Here is a 22,499-nt window from a genome sequence, read left to right as displayed (position 1 = left end):
GAAAAGCGAAACTACGAAATCATCGCTGTCGTCGAGACAGAAATTGCTGCGAATATCGCGGAAAGCAGAGCGACGGTAAAGAGTATTACAGGAAAAAGTTGTTCGGAATATTAGCCTTGGCAAACATATTTCAAAGCCGTTGAATATGGCGAGATTGTCCGCTTTGTAAATATTTACCGAAAAACATGTCGTACGAAGCTGGGCAATAAACGCGTTTTTCCACAGTTACAAACAAGTATCGTACGTATGAAACAAGTAACGACGAATTTTCCATTCCACGGCACGCGACAATTGACCGTATTATCAGCGTTTCGTCAGAGTTTCAAGAACTGCGTTTTCTTTTCTGTATTTATGGTTTCGCAACTGTAAAACGGAAGGTTTATTCTGGAGATGCGAGTTCGCGTGAACAACTAGCGCAACGAGTAAAAACACGCAGTTTTTGCAACTCGATCGAATTGTTAGCAACTGTGTGTACGAGATCGTATTACTCCCATCGTTGATCGATGTCAGGCTTCTATCCGAGCACGCGGACAACGTTCTCCAACGACCAATCAAACATACCAGATAATAATTTTTCATTGTATCATTATTGTAGCTATTAACGACACGGGCTTGTTGTCGCATGATGAAAAGCATGCAACTGCGCTGACACGATAATACAGCGAACTTTTGCTCGCTGCGATGGAAAACGCGTCGTTACCTGTTTCGTACGAACGATACTCGTTTGTAATTCTGTAAAGAAACGTCCGTTGACGAACATTATATAAAGTTCTTCCTTCTTCTTCTTCTTGTCTGTAAATCAACTACTTACAATTTGACGGTTTAAATTTGGCACACCCCGTATATACAGGATGCAACGGAACAATGTGTGAAAGCGAGAACAACGCGAATCCTTGTGGAAAAATGAAGAAAAAGTATAGGATAAAACGTTCTCATTTTCGACTTGGAGAATCGAGTCTGAAAATTTATCAAGTATACTCGAACTGTATCTGAATATCGGTTCGAATAATAAATTTATTTAATTATATAATTAATTTATTACAAAGGAAATACAATCTGGATGTGAATGTTAAATGGAAACAAATTTTGCTAAGTTGAAAATCGATCGTATCGTAATTACCACGACTCGTTGTTTACAGATTAAAAATCTGTTTTACGAATACGAGGACCTATATATCTACTATTATTAATCAATTTTTATGAAAAATTTCGTACGATGCGCGGATAAATTCTAATTTGATAAATTGTTGGAAACGTGGAAAATTGAATGCAATAAAATTACGTGGCACGGTTTACACGGTTGCAACTTTATGACCCACTCAGGTCAAGTAGCAATGAAATTTATTGCATATATCGGAAATTCAAGGCACGTAATTGGCAGTTTATAAACAAATTATTTGTTCTCTTAATTAAATTGCCCGCGTCGAAAGCTGTGAAGCGTTTTTGTATCGAAATCGAAGAATCCAACATCGCGATCCTATGAATCGAAGAATGCGACGTAAATGTTCGAAGTATGGTTGAGAAACGATAGAAAATTCCAAGTGTTACGCTGTATTTCTCGTTCGATTTAAATCGAAATTTTAATGAGGAACAGCGCCGATTGATATTTAAAGGTGAAACGGTTAAGAGCAACGATACAGGTTTTGTTAAAAGCAATTGGTCTATTTACCTCGCTGTTTAAACGGGTTTGCTTGACGTTACTTTGATCAATTTCCATTGACACTTTTATAGATAGCATTCTTTTTTACGGATGGAAAGCCGTCTGATGGAAATTTGTCTGAAATGTCCGTCGTAAAATTGCATTTTCGCGGGCAACAGAAAACAATGGAATTTTGTATAAAAGCGCAATACTTTAATTAGCGCAAAATTCCATTTTCCCCGCTGGGAAATTGAATTTTCTATTAAAGCGTGATACGTTTAATCAGCGGTGGCGTAAATTCAACAAACTAACAACTGGAATATTGACTTGTCACAATTTTGTGACACCGTATTTGTCGTTGATACGTTCCAGTCTGGTCGTATTTACAATTTCAGAAATTTTGCAACTATTTTTTCATTTTATCCGTAACGAGAATAGCGAAGATAAGACAGGCAAACGTGGTAAAACGTTGATAATTCGGTTACAGGGAAATCGAATAAATTCGAAGTTGAAGAAAGTAAGAGAAAGTCGAAACGAAGCAAACGCGATTCCTTAAGCCACGATGTTCAGGGATTTTATAATCTTTCCGGTGACGTCTTCGACGTGGAATACTCAGAAGCTGAGAAATTGATTCTGTACGATGAAAAAGACGATGTCTCCACAGAATACAACGATACAATAGTGGAAGAATTATCGATCGACGTAAATCCTGTTGAGAAATGCTCAGTTGGTATGACCGCTAGTTACTAAAAGGTTACTAGGGTTATGTTGGTACGACTCCTAACGACGCTCTTTTGTCATAGGAGTCGACCACGCCTTAATTGCTAAGACGCATTGGGAGAGTTTAGACGTTTGCTGTGTGATTTGGTGTTTTGTATAAGAGAGAAAATAAAAGGTGTGATAACCAATCCGAGTGGATCCGAGATTGATTATCAACCCCAACCTATATAAAATAACAAATCCCGAGGAAATTGGATACTTCTCTGGTCCTAAATGGCAAAGGAACAGATTATCAAGTAAGTCAAATATTTTTCCAAATGCCATTCTTGTACAATCGTTGCTTTTCTACTTACCACGTACAATATAGCGGTTAATAAATTAACGAATCATCGAATATTACTGAAAGAAAGAAATTGTACTGATATTCCAATCTATCGTGTACAAAAGTAATAATAACAGCATGTAATATAAGAATAGCTTATCTTCAGCCTTAAAAGAAACTCGGTTTACAAGTATTCTCCCTATTGCGTTCCACTCTCGCTTGATCTTCTACACGTTCATCTATATTTCGCTGTTTTTAATTTATTTTATTATTCCCTGTCTATTACACATATGTATATTGTCCATTGCACGAATCTTTATCTATCTTGCCTAATTTAATGTAAAAAAATAGAAAAATAGAAAAATTTGCTGGAGGAATACGTTTACCAAAATTTGTCAAGAATTTTAAAGAAATTTGCAGGATGAAATTCACGGTGATACCGAATTGATATTTTTGAAATTATACTTTTGAAATAATTATTTATATCATAATAATTATTCCAGGAATACTTGCTCGTAGATATTAATTTATGCTTTTAATAATCATGCGTTTAAGCTATCAAGTCGAGTCGAGTAGACTTTCTAATTTCGTGGAAGATAAGTCGATTTCTAAGATAAGTCATTTCTAGAGAAAAGACCAGCTGCTAAGGATTCGCCGCCACGATGGCTAGAGCTTGGAATAGCTGCTGATTACTCCGTGGTAGATTTTCATGGAATTCGAGTACAGCAATATATCTTGGCTCTTTTAAACATCGTAAGTAATACCAAACGATATTCTGTTATTATACTTAGATATAGAATACCTCCTCCTACATATGTACGCAAGCAACCGGGAAACATAGGGCAGAGTTATGCGTATCTCTGTATTTTCAAGGTACGCTACTTGCTTTCAAACATCTCGATCGTATATTCGGATGGAAGCTCTGTATTTTCTGTTTACACTTTTCAAAGCTTACACGTATCTTTTGAAAAGTTCAGCGAATAATTTATCCGTAATGGAATTTTGTAATCGATTAATTTCAGCCATTCGGTAATTGGTTTTCCAATGCTGTTGAGATTAATAACGTACATTTCCTAAGATAAATATAACAAATAAAATTAATTTTTTAGGAAAATTATATAAGATACGATGTATTTACGAGAGTTTTGAATAATAATTTATTTGTAAGGCTGTAATACTGTTTTAACGCCTGTTACATTTTCGTACGTATTTTAATCCTAGGTCAGTGCAATTTACATGGACCCATCGCTCGAATCCAACATGATTCTAGTGATCGTACGAATGATTTTATACGCGGAAAAACGAGACGTTATGGTAAGCGATTTCCATTAAATTAAATCATTTAACTAAAGTAGTAACTATCTGAGATACGCATATGCGAGTGTCAATTATTTTATTTTCTACTTATCTGTACAGTGTATGGTATATAAATTATATAGGTCAAAATATCTGCGCATGACGTTTTAGATCGATAAAATGCAACGAGTTCCATTTTGTTAAATTGGACAACCGTGAACGATCCCTTGGAAACAAATTTCCAAACAAGCAATTTTCACGGATCATTGACAAACCTCGCATTTATCGTGTATCCGAAATATCTGTATAATCGACTATTAAACCTTTTTCATCTCTTAAGAATCTTAATTTAATGTTATAGACCTATGATAATATCATTGATATACTACACTTGCGATTCCTTTTACTTTTCTTTTTCTGCTATTCTTCTCTGCTGTTGAATCAACATTTCAACAGTTTTCAGGAAGATTAAAATACTAATAGCGTTACAAGTTACATTTGATTACAATCAACAACACGATTACTTGCACATATATTTATTATCATTGACGAATATTTATATATAGTATATAATGCATGATGTAATAATAAATATAATATATTCGTAATATTTGCTAGCTTTTATTAAGAAAGTATTAATAAATTGTCGTAGGTCCGCCGTGGCGATGCCAGACGATCTCTCGAGAACGCGAACAAATGGAACAGAAAGATGCTGTCCTCGAAGGACGTAAATCACGATGTTGCTGTATGGTTGACGCGATTAGATATAGGAGGTCCTTCGAGATCGTGCGCGTTAAATCGAGACGAAGGCTTGACCAGCGCCTTTATCATCGCTCTCGAAGTAGCACACATGTGAGTGTCCCACATGTTGGGATATCGTTGGCAAACTGAAATATTTATAACTGGCCTGAGTATTTACGCAGAGACCGTGTGCTATTTATTTATGCAAATACGTACTTTTACGAGAATAATTTGAAAAATGAAGTCTCCATAGGAGAACTTATTATCTTTACCGAATATCACAACGAGTACTGTACTTTGAATCTGCCATAGATTTTTGCGTATTATGTGCGTTCTTGCATTCCTCCTTTCACCTACGATGGCTCTTAAACAAGAAACGATATCGTAACGAGAAATACAACTTAGCTGAGCGTCCACTTTGGTTCCACTAGTGTTGTCCCATACGACTTTGTGTTTGACCTCGCTATTAGGGGACTTTTTACCCAACGTTTCCTTCATCGCCTTCACTACCTTCGATTTATCGAACTTGAGACTTAAACTGGCCGTTACTAAATCTTTCGGCTTCTTCGACATCGGTTGGTGTCTCTTCGTGAACCAATTCGACGGCGCCATAAAGGTCGAAATAGCGGCTTTCGAGGATCCGCTAAGCTTACTTTTAGCTCCGTGCAATGTCGACACGTCGAAGCTATTGGAACGGAAGTTCTTCGATCGACTTCCTTTCTGTTCGGTCGTTTTTCCGGGCCAGTTTGATTTGCTATCGTCCCGGGAACTCGGCGCTTTCTCGCCGCATCGGTTGATTTCCATCGCGGAAGACGCTAACGAGCTTAGGATCGATATCAGATCCGTATTAGAGCAGACAATGCCCGCAGCACCGGAAACGGATGCACTCGCGGCTCTTGGCAGTTCCGAGACGCGCTTTCGGAGAGAAGACGTCGGCGAAACCGACGGAGTAGGCATTTCAGAGAATCGTTGTTTCGGCTGTTGAGTGTAACGTTGAGCGGAACTGTTACCCTCCAGCGGCTGTATTTCGTACACTTGCTCCGTCGACGTCCTGTACATCCTTAAGCGTACCTGGCAAACGGATTGCTTTTATTCGAAAGACAGTTTCTTTTTTATCATAATTCGTGCGTTATGATACGTGTTTCGATGATTGAGCCGTTAAGCGTGACAAAGCGATGGAATTGTTTTGTACAGAAATTCTGGTTCTAAAATTATGTTAGGGATTCTAGGGCGTAATAACATCTTGGAACGCAAAGTTATTGATGTGTCGATGAAAGTTAAGCGAGCTTTATCAAAGCACACGTTCGAGTCTTTGGGCGATTGCTAGGAATACGCGTAATGTTCTTTTCTGTGAGCTGAAAAGTTGAACGACTATAAAAGGCGTTTGTAGAGGATTTGAAAGCGGAAGAAGAGGCAGATTATTTAATACATAATATCTTCCTTTATAATATATCTAATATCCTAATAATTAGATGAACGTAATACAAATGTTTAGAATCAGAAATTATCTGTTTATATAGAGATCTGTTTGATGCAAGATCTAAAATCAATCAAATCGGATTGTATGGATTGTGTATTTGTCTGTGTTAATCCTTTGACGTCGATACCAACGATGTATATAGCGAATGGCGGTTATCAGCCAAGATTATGAGCAGGTACGCAAACAGACTATAATATTTTGCAAGAATGAAATGTCTTGGTATGGTACGCTTTAATCTATCTATCCAAGTCAAAATAAGTATAAAAATCGCGTGGCAATCAACATGTTTAAAAAAAAAAAAAAAAAGAAAGAAAAAGAAAAGGAGAAACAGATGCTTCTGATTGTTTAGTGCATTTTCATAAAATCTTCTAAATATTTAAATCCCATAGAATAAAAGGGAGAGCATACGTTTGAATCTCAGCAGATTTTATTAATTCTTTGAAACCATAAATATAATATGAGTATTACATCAACTTTAGTTCATACATGTAACAACATATGATTCTGCACGTAACAGTTAGATTTAATGAAACATTTATTTATCCAGTAAATCCATATTCTCTATTAAACGTTCGTTTATTAATAAAACTGCCATAATCGTCTACGCATTGTTCGCTTCCTTAATTATTTTTCAAAGTATAACGATAATCAATGATGCAACAGAAATATCACGTAACATCCCAACAATCTTACATGAGATTTTAGCTGTTTTTACTATACAAATTAAGTCATTATTAAAATAAGTCATTATAATAATATATATATGTCGGAGATGACAGAACACCGGAACCTTCCCTTTGGAACTTTGGGAAGACCCCTAGTATTGAAATTTAGATTTCACCATAGCCGTATTAAGAAACTGTTGTCATTCGATCCGACTGTATTTATTTGAGATTTATGATAGTGAGCTCGGGCTCGAGACGACAATCAGTCGCCGAACGTAACCGCGGTCAAAGGGATGAACGTTTTGTCTAACAAAGGCATGAATTAATTCTATAGCTCTTCTTAAAAGAAATACTTGGGACAGGGCACGACGGTAAACGTTTCAATGGTTTCTGCCCCGTGGCTCGCCACACGCAGACTTTGTCCTTCGGGTAAGATGATTGCCAGATGCCAACGCATCTTCACAGTATATGTTTAGCTGGGCGAGGACCCGCTACGAATATTAAGTTTCAATTATACAAAGTCTTTCAAATAGACAAATAGCCTGTGCTCAACTACGGGAAGATAAGAGAAATCTATCCTTCCACGAACGACGCTTCCCGCTAGCAACTTTTCCCAAGGACAGCTAATATCTTTCTCTAACCACCAACATGGAAATTGACCAATTAACAGCAACGTCAATTTCCCTCACCCTTCGAACGAAGACTTTTCTCCGCGAATCCGATGATCTCTTGGCACTCTCATGATCGTGCCCTTAGGCACACCCATCATAGATTTCTTCGACAGCGTCACCGCGACGGAGAGCCACTCTCTCTAGTGCGATCTCATCGGCAATCGACCTGTCTTTCGTATACGTAATAATTGCCCCTTGCTCTAACATACAGTGTAACTTAGACGCTAACGAAGGGTAAAGTTCGTCATCCCGTTGACCGCGGATTCGTTATTGAGCCTAGGATCATTGTCATTTGCTTCTCGAGTATCTAATTATCGCGATTACTTGTCCAATTCCATCATAGTCATATTTGCACTAGTAAATATCTCCTCTATTGCATAACGATCACGTATAGCGCCAATAGGGATTCGTTTCACGCCCTTAAACCTAACTCTAATCTTAACGCCAACCCGACATATATATATGTCGGATTGAAGTCAGGATTATGGAGATGGGCGTTTAATGAATTTTCATTAGAATTAGCCATTGTCGTGATACAATGGAGAGTTTATTAGCACGGGCTTATTAACAAGATTAAGCACTCGTAGCACTAGTGATAATGACCTTAGGTTCGAAACGAATCCGCGGTCACGGGATGGTAAACGTATGTTCTCGCACAGTTCAAGTCTAACTCTTTGTTAACTAGATGTGAGGTATTCACTGGTTGTAAGGTGGCACTGTCATTCGTCTATGAGATCGTACGAAAGACTGAATCTCCGTCTCGACGATGCCGTCGAGGAGAACTATAATGGGTGTGTCTAAGGACATGAGATCCTCGGATTCGTCAACGAAAGCTTTCGTTCCAAAGGCGAGGGAAATTAGCGCTGTTGCTAATTGGTCGATCTCCATATCGGCGTTTTGAAAGAGATGCTGGCCGCCCTTGAGGAGAGGTTGTTGACGGGGGGCAACGCTCGTGGAAGATAGGTTTCTCCTATCTTCCCGTAGTTGCAACAAAGTCTATTTGACGGACTTCGCTTGACTAAATCTTAAGATCTATAGCGGGTCCTCACGTTAGCTAAACATACGCCACAAAGGCATGCCGACACCCGGCGATCATCTTACCCGGAGGACAAAATCTGCGTGTGGCGGGCCGCGGGATAGAAACTATTGAAGTATTTACTGCCACGTATCGCTACGACTATTTCTTTTAAGGAGAGGTATAGAGTTACTCTGTGCCTTTGTTAGATAAAACGTTCATCCCTTTGACCGCGGCTACGTTCGGCGACTGATTGTCGCCTCGAGCCCAAGCTCATGATCATAAATCTCGAATAATCGGAGCGGCATTTGTTTAATCTAAGTTACAGAGTTGCGGTATTCCCGCGAATCCAAGGAGGAGTTCCGGTGTTCTTTCATCTCCGACATATATATATATAGAGAGAGAGAGGTTGCAAGGCATTTATTGCAAACATATGCTTAACGAAAAATTAGTATACAACATTAGTAGTAGTCTCAAACATACAATTAATTGCAGTAAATGTCCTGCGACTCTTACATACATTGTTATACTCGTTTGAAATTGTAATAATACGTTAATCTTGTCACAGTATCGATAGGATATCAAGATATTCTTAATAATATGTCCACAAGGAGTTTGCAGGGATATTCAAATTTTTTCGCGAACCACTGTAATTCAGCACAAGAGCAGAAAATTCCAGATTTTTTAGTTCTCGATCAGAGTGAATGTTTATACAAGTAACATTCGCTATCTGTGTCCATATTTACCGAACATTTCTATTAAACCTGCGCCAAGCTCGTAGAATGCCTCAGGTCGTATATGAGATGTCAGTTTTATCAAACGAAACGGGACCAGCTAATGTTTAATCTCGTAAACTGAAGTTGCCAGCAGAAAAGTACGGCTCTATATAGTAATTGGTGAAGACCGTGAAACGCGAAAAATGAGAAAGAATCAAAAGGCGGGGGATACGACGAATCATGGCAATCCATTTTATTTTCCAGCCATCGATTAACGGCCAACGTTTAATTTCATTTTTTTCGCAAAACTCAATTAGAATCGTCGCGACAATCGCTAGAAACCGCAGGCAAATCTGCCAACGTATCGATTGTAGCGGACGCCAATCCCTCTGCGTTAAATGAAATAACGAAATTCAAGATGTAAATTTCACGAAACCTTTCCTCTCGGATTTGTTCGCCAGTTGATGCTTCAAATACTACAGAATATAGCTATTTGCTTTTTGCTGGAAAGCTGAGCGCTATTTCGCTTAAACGTGAAACAGCGAGAATTTAAGTATTTCAAAGACACTGTCTATGGAAATCGCTGAAAATTCCAGCCATTTAATTTCACACTGACCTACTCCTGTTTTTTTAAATACTTTAGGAGAGGGCGCTACTCGTTACCATTTTATATAGCCATGAAGCGTTTAATCTTCGAAGGAGGATAATCTTAACAAGATACATCTCGGGGTCGATATTATCGGAGATGAATAAAAGTTTTTCGATTCTTCATATTTGATTTTTTAAGTAGAACTTTCCGTTGATCCTGGCTTGAATCTTCTTCTTTTTCGTGCACCCAAATGCTTATTATTAGATGAGAGCGATAGGAAGGTTTTTCGTGTTTCGCAACATTAAAGACAACAGGAAACGAGCTAATAAAATTGAAGTCACTTAGCCCTTAATATATTTAATATGAGTAATTTTTTAAATATAGCCATCTATTAGCGTGCGTTTGAACTTTGCGTTTTTCTTTTTCGTGCACCTGAACGTTTTTTATTAGACTGAGTGGGACACGTACCTAGGAAGCTTTCCGTGCTTCGCAACTTCAAAGTAAACAAAGGACATTTGACAAAGTCAACAAGCGACGAGTTAATAAAATTGAAGTTAAGATAGACAGAAAGATAATACGTATGTAGTATCTCTGTGGAAGATAATATAAAATGGAAACGTATTTGACGCAACAGAAATATCTTTCTGCAAATATAGGAGACGAGGAATCAATTTAGCAAAATAATTAAATAAAGTTATTGAGTCGCGAATTACACGCATGTAATACCAGATAAAATAACTTTAACTTAATAATCTTTGTTTCTTATATTCTCGTGAATAATAATTCTTTAATCGATAGTTCCATGGATATTTAGAATAATATCTACAAATTATTTAGAAATGCATAAAAATCCACGGTTTGTTTAATCGTATAGATACATACATAGATAGGTTGAAGGTTTATTTTGAAAATTCATTAGAAACCTAAGAAGTGAATTTATGAACTGCACAGGCGGATAAGTTTGAACGCGAGGAAGAGTGTGGTTCTTGAGTTCGATGATTTTTCCAAGTAACAGTCTTAATTCACGTGCGAATGTTAAATTGGAAATCTTTTAAGCTTTACGCAAATTATACACACGGTTTACACAATAAATATTTATAGAGGTGAAAATGATCTTTAAAACAATCCTTCGTATTAAAACCAAATATTTGAGTAATTCTTAAGGCGAAGATCGCGTATACAAACATTGAATATATTACATAGAGGAAACGTTGCAGAGTAACGTAAAATAATGTTCGTGATACAATTAAAGGCCGCGCTTAAACTAACAGTTCGATCGGGAAAATTCATTACCTTTTAAAAATTCAAATCCAATTAAACAGAATCCAACGAAATTGAATTTCCGCTTAAAAATCTTGTACAAGCCTTTAAAAATCAACGTATGTACCTACTTGTCGCTCTACAAATCCTCGCCGCTATAAATTTCCCTGTCTTAAAAGAAGTAGAAGATACAAACTATATAAACCACATAATTTTTATCGCTTTATATCACGTTGCTATTGTTGAAGGTTATTCGGTATATAAAGAGAGAAAAACGCGTGGATAAAGTGTAAGATACAAAGTATATATTTGACTTGATAATGAAATACAGGAATACAATTTGAGCTGGTCCAGATCCGCACGCTAGCAGTGTTACTTTATGACTGAAAAACCCCGAAGCCAACGTCGCCTGTCTACAGTTTATGGTCTGCCTCCCTGCTATTCTTTTGTCTATGTGCTGTCGATGGCTTCAGCGCTTGAGAAAGCTAAAAAGACCAGATGTGGAGTTTTCCTAGAAGTGGTGACCACTTCAACAGCTATAATACGTTTTATATCACGCGTAATATAGTTTCGTAATATAGTAATATAGTTTCTCAGCCACAGTGGCGTTACAAGGGCGAGACCATACGTGTCTTAATGGCGTTGTTTCGTTGATATTGTCACGTAAAATAAAAAGCAGGAGGCTCGAACGAAAAGAAAAAATTAAGATAACAAAAAAACAAGAGAATTTATTTCTGAATTTACACTGACTGCGATTTTGTTCTGAGCTCCAGCCGTGACTTTCCAAGACTGAAACTCTTACAATTTGACTTTCGGTAACATCTGTTTCTTCTTTGTTTGTCATCCCTCAATATCCCCACTACCCTGTAGGCGTACGTGACCGTTGTCACACTTCTAGGACATTCGGTGGAAGGACCGTTAGGATACAGATGACTCATTAGGCACTTCGGCGATATACATTGTCGCCAAGGCCGCCACATCTCTATCTCCATTATCGGTCCATCGGATTTGAAGTATGCCGGTCGTGACATACCCCCCAGTTTAGATTGATCTTGGTCCTCTAAGATCGTAGTAGAATTGGTTGGATTTGTTTATAAATCGTAATTCCTATCCTGTGAATTTAAGACAACTAACCAAGGGTATTGTTACTAGTGCTAGGGTCAGCATTATCCTGGAAAAAGTACGTTTTCAATCGGTTACCATGTATCTTTTTCTTAATATTGTCGATAGATATAATGTAGTAAGGAGTTTTCACATCATTGATTCTATAGGGTCCTAACCATTCAATGTCCAACTTATCTCTTTTATGGTCATTGTGAATTAAAACAAAGTCTCCTTTCCTAAACACGGTCTGAGTTTTAACAATCTATCTTTCTTGGTCTCGCTTGTAGCGTTGCTTATTTTGAATAAGTGTTTTGTGAGCTGTTTCCCAATATTTATTTAACTGTTTTTGCCAAAGTGAGTACATATCGTCATAGGTAAATGTGGGGAATTTGGATATTGCGGAAGGTAAGTTCGCTTTTCGCCCAAAAGTCAATTCGAAGGGGGAGAATCCTGTTCCTTCATGTTTTGCAGTGTTGTATCCTAAACAAATGAAATTAAGTACTTCGTCCCATTCTTTGTCATTGTCGTGTAACGCAGTACGAATTAAATCTTTAACCGAGGCATGTGTTCTTTCGAGGGATCCGTTACTCTGTGGGTGAAATGAAGTTGTTTTGACGTGTTTAATTTTAAAGGCCTCTTCAAATTTCGTCATTAAATCGCTAACAAAATTTTGTCCTTGGTCTGTCAGAATCGTCTTTGGTGCCGAAAATATGTAAATATAGTGCTCAATGAGCGCGTTAATTATAGATTCAGTTCGTTGCGTTTTAAGGGGAACAAGGATCAGATATTTCGTAAGTTCGTCGTGAATTGAAAGTATATATTGATTTCCGCGTTTGGTTTTCGTCATCGGTCCTATGATGTCCATAGCGATTTTGTCGTTAGGGTGAAGTGGTGTGTCTGAGATCTGTGGGGACTCTTTGGGTCTGATACGTGTTAGTTTCTCCTTTTGACATGTGTCGCATGTCTTCACGAAGTTTTCTACTCTTTCAAAAAGGCCGGGGATTTTGAACTTATCCTTAATCCGTTGATACGTTTTCTGTATCCCTAAATGTCCTACGGTGTCGTTATGGTTTTCCTTTATTGCTTGTAGTATTTCGCTTTCGTCTAGTTTTAAGATGGGGTTGGGCGCATAAGTAATTTCCTTGTATGTGTCGTTAAAATATATTAGCATGAGTTTAATCTGTGTTTTCTCTAATTCAGTGAAATCGTTATTTCCTATGCCGATTTTTGTTGTATTTTTAAGAATTTTGTAAAGTTTTCTGATCCAAAGTGTCTCGTCGTATTCTCCTAAATCGTTTCGAGTTAATTGGTAAAATGTTTGATCATTCGGTTTAATTTCTATGAGTTTCGGGTTTTCGTTGTTGTTTTTCCATTCGTTGAATGAATTAGTGTGGTCAATTAATAGGTCGAGATTAACTATTTCGTTGCGAGTTACCGCGTGAATCCTAGATAAGGCGTCTGCAGCTGTCTTATCTTTACCCTTTGTGTATTCGATTTCATAGTTATATTCTTCGAGTCTAAGTCTCCAACGAATCAGTCGACTAGAGGGGTCTTTGCAATTGTGTAGCCACTTAAGGGCTTGGTGGTCGGTTCGAATAATGAAGCGTCGTCCTAACAAGTATTGCCTAAGTCTTTTCACGGCCCATACGATGGCCAAGAGTTCCTTTTCTGTCGTGGTATAGTTTCGTTCGGGTGGGTTTAGTGTCCTTGAAATGTAACAGCAAGGATGACCGTCTTGTGACAGTATTGCTCCTAGTCCTTCGTTACTTGCGTCGGTGGTTAGGGTAAAGGTTTTGTTAAAGTCCGGATGAGCTAGTATTGGGAAATTACAGAGTTTGTCCTTTAAAGTATCAAAGCTAGTCTGGTGTTCGTCAGTCCAATGGAATGGTGTGTCCTTTTTTGTTAAGTCTGTAAGGCTTTTCGCGATTTTAGAAAAATTCCGAATAAATTTGCGGTAATAACCTGCTAAACCTAAGAATGATTTAACGTCCGTGGCATTGCGGGGTAATCGAAAGTTTTTTACAGCGTCTAATTTCTTGGAGTTTGGTTTAACTCCTTCGGCTGAAACTACGTGGCCTAAGTATTCTAGTTCCGGTTTTACGAATTCGCACTTATCCGGTTGCAATTTAAGTCCCATTTTTTCTGAGTGTCTGAAATACTATGGCGAGGTTTTCATTATGTTCTTGAATCGTTTTTCCGAATATCACTATGTCGTCCAAATAAACAAGGCAATATTTTCCTACAAGTCCAGTTAAGGCTCTGTCCATTAATCTTTGAAAAGTAGCGGGTGCCTTTTTAAGACCGAATGGCATTCGATTGAACTGAAAGTGGCCTTGCGGTGTCGAAAAAGCGGTATATTTTTTGGATTTCTCGTTCATTGGAATTTGATGAAATCCTGAGGATAAATCAAGCGCCGAAAAGAATTTCGCGTTTCCTAGTTGTGTCAAAATGACGTCTATGTCAGGTAAAGGATAAGCGTCTTGTTCCGTGAGTTCATTTAGTTTCCTAAAATCAATGACTATCCTCCATTTCTGTTTTCCTGAGGCGGCTAATTTTTTCGGAACTACCCATACCGGAGAGTTATAAGGGGAATCTGATTCTTCTATAATATTTTTCTTTAACATGTCTCCTATTTGTCGCGAAATTTCGTCTCGATGACATTCCGGTGGTCTATACGATCGTGTGTTAATGATTTTATCTTTGGTTAATGAAATTGTGTGCTGGGTTAAATTAGTACAGGGCAAAAGGTCGGTTTCTAAATTAAAGATGTCAACGTAGTGGAGAATAATCTTTTCTATGGATTCGCGGATTGGCTTTTCAATGTGATCTGTTCTCACTAGGCTTTTTAGTTTTGATACGTTGGAAACATCATGGAAATTTTGAATATTACTAGAAATTTCAATGTTTTGCTCACCAGTGTTGATAAAACATACTTTAGTTGGTTTGCCTTCCAGATAGATTGTTTGAACTCTGTTTTCTCCAGGAGTTAATTGTATTGGTTTCTGAAATAAAATGGTTTTGTCATTTAGTCGGATTCTGTCATTGGATATTGAATAGTTATACTTCCCTAAACATGGTAGCCCACTGATTCCGTCTTCGATGATTGGGAAGTTGTCCGGTACTATGTGAAAGATGTGGTCTTGTCCAAAAATTCGTTTCGTTACGTATTCGTTCGTTTCGTATTTGTCACGTCCCATAGAAAATTTTTGTCTAGGCCCTATTTGTATCGCGTTGACAGTTTTGTTACGTTTCACCAGGTTTATCCCTGCTCCTGTGTCGACCAGAAATACTCGCTCTGTGGTTCGGGTTGACAAAGGTATTATGAGTAATCTTCCCGTGGTGATGTTGACTCGCGTCGTTTCGCGCGGTTCGTCTATACTCTGGTTCGATGTTACTTCTCGTGTTTCGTCCCTTTCTTGGACTGCTTGAATTCTTGCGGGTGGTCGGTCGTACTGGCTCGGTTGTAGAAAATTTTGGCATTTGTTGGCCATGTGTCCCAGCTTTCCGCATTTGAAACACTTCATTTGCGCGCGTTCAGCGGGTGGCCTATTCTCTACTCGGTCAAATGTGGTAGGTTTCTGAGCTACTAGTGCGTTAGGCGATCTAGATAGTGTATTAGATCGTCTTACCTGCATTGATTGATTGTTGAGGCGATTACTAGCGATTACATATTCGAAATTTTCCATCTTTGCATTTCTTTTCTGTCTCCCCTTTCTCACGAATACTTGAATACATGATTTTTTCAAATGCAATAAAAAAAAAAAATAAAAAAAAATGCTAATTCGTATATTACAAAACTTCACAAAAATAATCGTAAGAATCTGTTCTATTTTTTCTCGTATATTTCCTTGTTTGGAAAAAGGAATAATTTATGACTTGTAATTTGTAAAATTACGCTAATAATATCAGTTTATTTGTACAAGATGGCCACCATACACATATTTGTCACATTAGAAAATATAGACCTAACCAAACAGGAATATTACACATTACAAGTTAACGTACATATATGTCGGAGATGAAGGAACACCGGAACCTTCCCTTTGGAACTTTGGGAAGACCCCTAGTATTGTAATTTAGATTTCACCATAGCCGTATTAAGAAACTGTTGTCATTCGATCCGACTGTATTTATTTGAGATTTATGATAGTGAGCTCGGGTTCGAGGCGACAATCAGTCGCCGAACGTAGCCGCGGTCAAAGGGATGAACGTTTTGTCTAACAAAGGCATGAAGTAACTCTATAGCTCTCCTTAAAAGAAATACTTGGGACAGGGCACGACGGTAAACATTTCAACGATTTCTGTCCCGTGGCTCGCCACACGCAGACTTTGTCCTTCGGGTAAGACGATTGTCAGATGCCAACGCATCTTCACAGTATATGTTTAGCTGGGCGAGGACCCGCTACGAATATTAAATTTCAATTACACAAAGTCTCTCAAATAGACAAATGGCCTGTGCCCCAACTACGGGAAGATAAGAGAAATCTATCCTTCCACGAACGACGCTTCTCGCTAGCAACTTTCCCCAAGGACAGCTAATATCTTTCTCTAACCACCAACATGGAAATTGACCAATTAACAGCAACGTCAATTTCCCTCACCCTTCGAACGAAGATTTTTCTCCGCGAATCCGATGATCTCGTGCCCTTAGGCACACCCATCATAGTTTTCTTCGACAGCGTCACCGCGACGGAGAGTCACTCTCTAGTGCGATCTCATCGGCAATCGACCTGTCTTTCGTATACGTAATAATTGCCCCTTGCTCTAACATATAGTGTAACTTAGACGCTAACGAAGGGTAAAGTTCGTCATCCCGTTGACCGCGGATTCGTTATTGAGCCTAGCATCATTGTCATCAGCTTCTCGAGTATTTAATTATCGCGATTACTTGTCCAATTCCATCATAGTCATATTTGCACTAGTAAATATCTCCTCTATTGCACAATGATCACGTCTAGCGCCAATAGGGATTCGTTTCACGCCTTTAACCCTAACTCTAATCTTAACGCCGACGCGACATATATATGTAGTATCTATTTACAAGTATCGCAGATTACCTCTTGAAAAGTAAGAAAACATAAAGACTAAAGTAAAGTTGTAAATCTAAACTACAGTTCAAGTTATGCAAGGCATGCAAAGCTTCTCTTGAAACGTTAGGTGCGTACTTCGATATACAATATAAAGAAACATAGCCCGCGAGAAAAGCTATATAGTACATACCATACAGATCCCTCGCCATAACTTTGTCAATATGCGCAACGAAATCGGTAATTTTCGCGCCACCACTCAAACACCGTTTCTCTCGCTTTGGATAATTGAATTAAATCCAGATCGTCCATGTTTACAGCGAAGCAACACGTAATACCGCCAAAAGTGCTTTCCAACCCCTCACATAACTGACATCGGCCGTCCGTGGATCCAACGGAAGGATTTTGAACGTTGGAGAATGCGTAACGCTGATTGGCTATTGAGCTCGGGGGTCGATCGTAGAAGGGGACGCCGGGTCGCAACGAGCCTCACAGTACCACTTCGACTGTGAACGCGATAGGAATTGGATCGTCTATTTTACAAAGCTCCTTTATCTTTTGCAACAATTACATTCGAATGTCTTTTCAAGCGCTAACGACATAATCGACGTTTGGTAAGCGATTAGTAACTGCGAATTCGTAGAATTCGTGGATAATTCTCGAGCTGTTTCGTGCGTACGCGATATTAAGTGGCACGCAAACAGGTGCACCTATTCGCGTAGCGCAAGAAATGTATCACGGAGGTCGTTCGAATTCGGGTGCACGATCTATGCCTATGACTGTGCAGTAGGGCATACTCTTCTCGACCACTTGTCTGGCGCCAACCACCACTATTGTCTCGCGAAGGCCAAGCTGTAAATCTTCGTTGCTTATACCGTTTTCTTGGTGAGTGTTAATTTTTTACTTATTCGATGGTATAATAATACCGTTATTACGAGGTAAAAGTTTTTGGATGTGTGATTTCTTGATTGAAGAGACGCTATCATTATTAAAAGTTTGAATATCCCGCCACTAGCGAGGAAAACATAATACAGAATGATTCTTTCATTTGCTTACATTCGATTTGTTAATTTTACTCCTATTCTCCTTTTTAATTCGTAATTTAATTGTGAGGACATATGCTATGGAGCAATTTTTGTTACTTTTAGCATCGTTGCTTTATTTGTTAAGACTGTTGAGCAATACGATCGTTTACTTTATTTACTGCCTTGTTTGCTATTATTCTACTTTTAAAGACAGGTATTTTGGAAATATAAACTTCTACATATTGGTATAATATTGATATACTTGAGATAAGCTCGTTTATGCTGTTACTGTTTAGGATCGTTTATTCATTAAAGTTATTGTAATCATATGACAACGAGAACTAGTGTAAAATATATAAAATGTATAGTTCTATTTTAATAATCAATTTTTAGTGCCTTTAGCGAAACGAATTGATTCGTATTAAAAATGTCGTTTAGTGAATAGGAAAATAGGACACTGAAGGTTTAACTAATTTAAAAGGATTTAGTTATTGAAGATAGTACTTGCTGAGCAAATGGATCGCGAAGTTGTCATAATGCTACAAATGATACACGCTTGTTAAATGAAAATCCATCGACTTTTCATTTTTCCATTTGTTTAAGAAATATGTTGTCCTATTAGTTTATTCCATTAATATTTATAATGATATATGCAAACAAAAGTGTATAAATAATAATATGCAAATAATTTTTTAACTTAAATGTCACTTATTTAATGTTTTATAGAATGCTATAAGTATACTACTGATAAGATTAATTAATCGAGAACGGAATTAATGCTGTTTACTGTAATCAGAAAGAAAATGGATTAAGGAGCGAGAAGATTTCGAACGTAGCGAAATTATTTGTTGATTGAATATCTCCTCCAACCCGACAAGCAATGCGGGTTATTACAAGTAGTTTTTACTTAATTTCCAATTAGTTATCGTATCTATAAGGTGTGGTCAAAGTTTTGGTACATAAATTTAGCTTGCATCGTATTGTACCGATTTATTTATATATCCTTTTTTATATGATTTATGTTATTGAGTTAGGATTATATTAAATTATTAATAAAATGAAAGAAAAATGGAAATTAAAATTAAATAAAATAGAATTGCATTAAATAAGAAATAGAAATAAAGTTGAACTAAAGCAAATTCAATTAAATTATTTCTTTTTACTTGCCTATGGGATTCTGGGATTATTAAAGTTCCTATTACGTACTCGTATTTTCGCTAATTCTTAAAATGAATTGACTATGAAATGAATGAGACTATTTCTCCGATTATATTAAATAGGCAATATCAATTACGTGTAATTGAATACATTATTCGAACGTTTTCTACAGAACTCTTGTTATTAATACATTATGGAAAATTTGAAACCAATTCGATATATATATATATATATATAGAGGTTGCAAGGCATTTATTGCAAACATATGCTTAACGAAAAATTAGTATACAACATTAGTAGTAGTCTCAAACATACAATTAATTGCAGTAAATGTCCTGCGACTCTTACATACATTGTTATACTCGTTTGAAATTGTAATAATACGTTAATCTTGTCACAGTATCGATAGGATATCAAGATATTCTTAATAATATGTCCACAAGGAGTTTGCAGGGATATTCAAATATTTTCGCGAACCACTGTAATTCAGCACAAGAGCAGAAAATTCCAGATTTTTTAGTTCTCGATCAGAGTGAATGTTTATACAAGTAACATTCGCTATCTGTGTCCATATTTACCGAACATTTCTATTAAACCTGCGCCAAGCTCGTAGAATGCCTCAGGTATATGAGATATATACGTATATGAGATGTCAGTTTTATCAAACGAAACGGGACCAGCTCCGTCTTACGTTTTCGATTAATTTTTTTCAAGATCTTGCTCTTGCATAATTAAATAATTTGAAAATTTATAATAATATGTATATATAGAAATTTAATAGAAACAAATAGCAGGTGGACTTGTTAGATAGTCAGAAAATTATAGATTGTTATGTTTATGTATCGTTCGTATGACACGCTGTAAAAGTAAGAAACGATAATTATAAATTTATCGAAATATATTTATTATAAAGAGAAAAGAGAAAATGGCAGGGAAATATAGAGGAAAATTTGTTCGTAGGACGCTTCGTATTCAAGAGATTCCAAGATTGAAAATTTGCCTACCAAGTATACTTGAACTTGGCTCATTACGTGATAAATTAAAAAAATGTATTTTTCTTGAAAACAATGCGTCTTGCGAATAAATTTTGTTCCACATTCTCAGTTTATTTTCACACGTAGAATAGCGTCCTGTCGATTGTTTACTCCTCTTCGGTCCAGAATTAGCCATGTTCTAGTACGCTTGGTAAATTTTCAAACGCGATCTTCTCGAAAATAAAGAATCCTGTATATTCGAATTTAAGTTGTCGAACGAAACCGATTTATACAAATCAAATGTATATCATCGAATATACAATTTGTTAAATAATACTCGTTTTAATCTACTTATGAAAGATTATGATACACGAAGAACTTGTCGTTAGAATCAAATTATTTCTTTCGCTAAGCTTCGAATCTCAAAAATTTAACGTAGATATTTCCATCAGGTATTTTGGCATCGGAAGGAAAATTCCACGAACTTGAACCAATTTTTATTACTTTTCCGTCAAAACAATTCCCTGCTTCGTCTGACTTCGCGCTGAAATAACGCGTGATACACATAGCTTGCATTTCACTCTCAATATTATTTTGATCGATATCCGAGCCGAAAGTACTTGCCATTTCGATTTAATAACGCACTTACGTATTTATATCTCATTTATATGTGTCCTATGGTTTTAAAAATATTACGAGGCTGTACATGACGATAACAAGCGAAACGAGAAAGTAGAATATTGCTTGACTTTCGATGTTACATCGATGTTTTAGCTGTATATTCTACGATCGATGGAAATTCGTCAAGCACAATGAAATTTGAATTTTAATCAAACCTTCGAACTAAAAGTATTTTCCATTTCGATCTCATAATACAAATTCTATGCCATATATTCGTCATGTCTTTTGAAATATTATTCTCCGATCACGATCAAACAATAACAATAATGACAATGAAGTAGAATACATTTAACTTTGCATATTATATCCGTTATTATATATTCTAATATTATATATTCTGCAACCGATTAAAATTTCCAAAGTACAAATCGAATTTCAACTAAAGTTGATTAAAATCAACTGTTCGAACCGAAGGTATTTTGCATTTTGACTTAATAACGCAAATAATAACAAGAATACTTATTCATATTTTTTCTTCTGTCTAAATATTATTAAAATCATGCAAGGTGGTGTGCAACGAAAATAAAAAAATCGAGATGACAGAAATGGCCCTTAAACGCATAACTGCGCAACTATACGTGCAATTCCAAGCATTTCAATAACAGTCCCCGGAGTAGGAAACACTTCAAGTATGCGCTATCCTTGAATGAAGGAGTTAGACAAACTGACCGTCTACTCATTGTGGAAGCGCTCGATAATTACCAGTTCCTGGCGATTTTCTTCCTTACCGGTGTCTTCAATGAAAAGTTAGTCCATGTATATTACTTTAAAGATTCAACCGGGATAATTAAGTTTCGAAAGTCCTTTAGACGCAGTCGTTTTACGGAAGCCGGAAAAAGAAGAGAAATTAAATTTCGTGCTACAACGTTCGTATAAATATCAGATTTTAGATTCAAAGTTTCCAATATATATATTTTTCGATCTTTTTTTTTTCTCCATTCGATATGATGATTACGGTGACTCGAAGTTGTTCCCATTCGTTAGAAGATGCGTATGTACTAACAATTAAATAATTTCCTTATAAAAGGAAAGAAACTTTTGGGACAAAGTAATATGTTCCTTCTTACGATAAAATACCCACTGTACGTAATATTTGCGCGCAACGATGGTAACAATAATATTAATTTCTTGATCCTTTTTTGTTTTTATTTGTACAAGATTTACGATAGTTTCATTAATATAATTGCGCGTAATTAACGACATTACAATGTGATCGATCGATACTCATTGAAGACTGGCTTGTTTAGATTGGAAATTTCCATAACATTCATCCCTAATCATCTATGCAGATTCCAGATATGTACCGTTATACCGTGTTGCGTGAACAACGAAATAAGCGTAACCCGTATCATCGGTTGACACAGCCAACATAGTTAAGGTAAACCAATTAAGGCAACGAGTTAGTAAAACGATTAC

At 36.9% G+C, this 22,499-nt stretch overlaps 1 protein-coding gene across 1 annotated transcript in view; it reads left to right on the top strand.

Annotated features, from left to right (window-relative positions):
• The first annotated feature begins 2,546 nt into the window (after positions 1-2,546).
• LOC126926829 (A disintegrin and metalloproteinase with thrombospondin motifs 3-like) overlaps positions 2,547-22,499 on the top strand; it is a 58,047-nt gene continuing 38,094 nt past the window's right edge. Inside the window, exons 1-3 of the mRNA XM_050743220.1 lie at positions 2,547-2,655; positions 3,310-3,434; positions 3,903-3,995. Coding sequence (XP_050599177.1) covers positions 3,918-3,995 — 78 coding nt within the window. The 5' untranslated portion in view covers positions 2,547-2,655; positions 3,310-3,434; positions 3,903-3,917. The remainder of the gene's footprint in view (positions 2,656-3,309; positions 3,435-3,902; positions 3,996-22,499) is intronic.

Source organism: Bombus affinis, unplaced genomic scaffold, assembly GCF_024516045.1.
Source record: "Bombus affinis isolate iyBomAffi1 unplaced genomic scaffold, iyBomAffi1.2 ctg00000059.1, whole genome shotgun sequence".
In the NCBI taxonomy this organism is placed as follows: Eukaryota; Metazoa; Arthropoda; class Insecta; order Hymenoptera; family Apidae; genus Bombus; species Bombus affinis.
The sequence above is the reverse complement of the archived record's forward strand: the minus strand, read 5'-3'. Positions and strand labels throughout refer to the sequence as shown.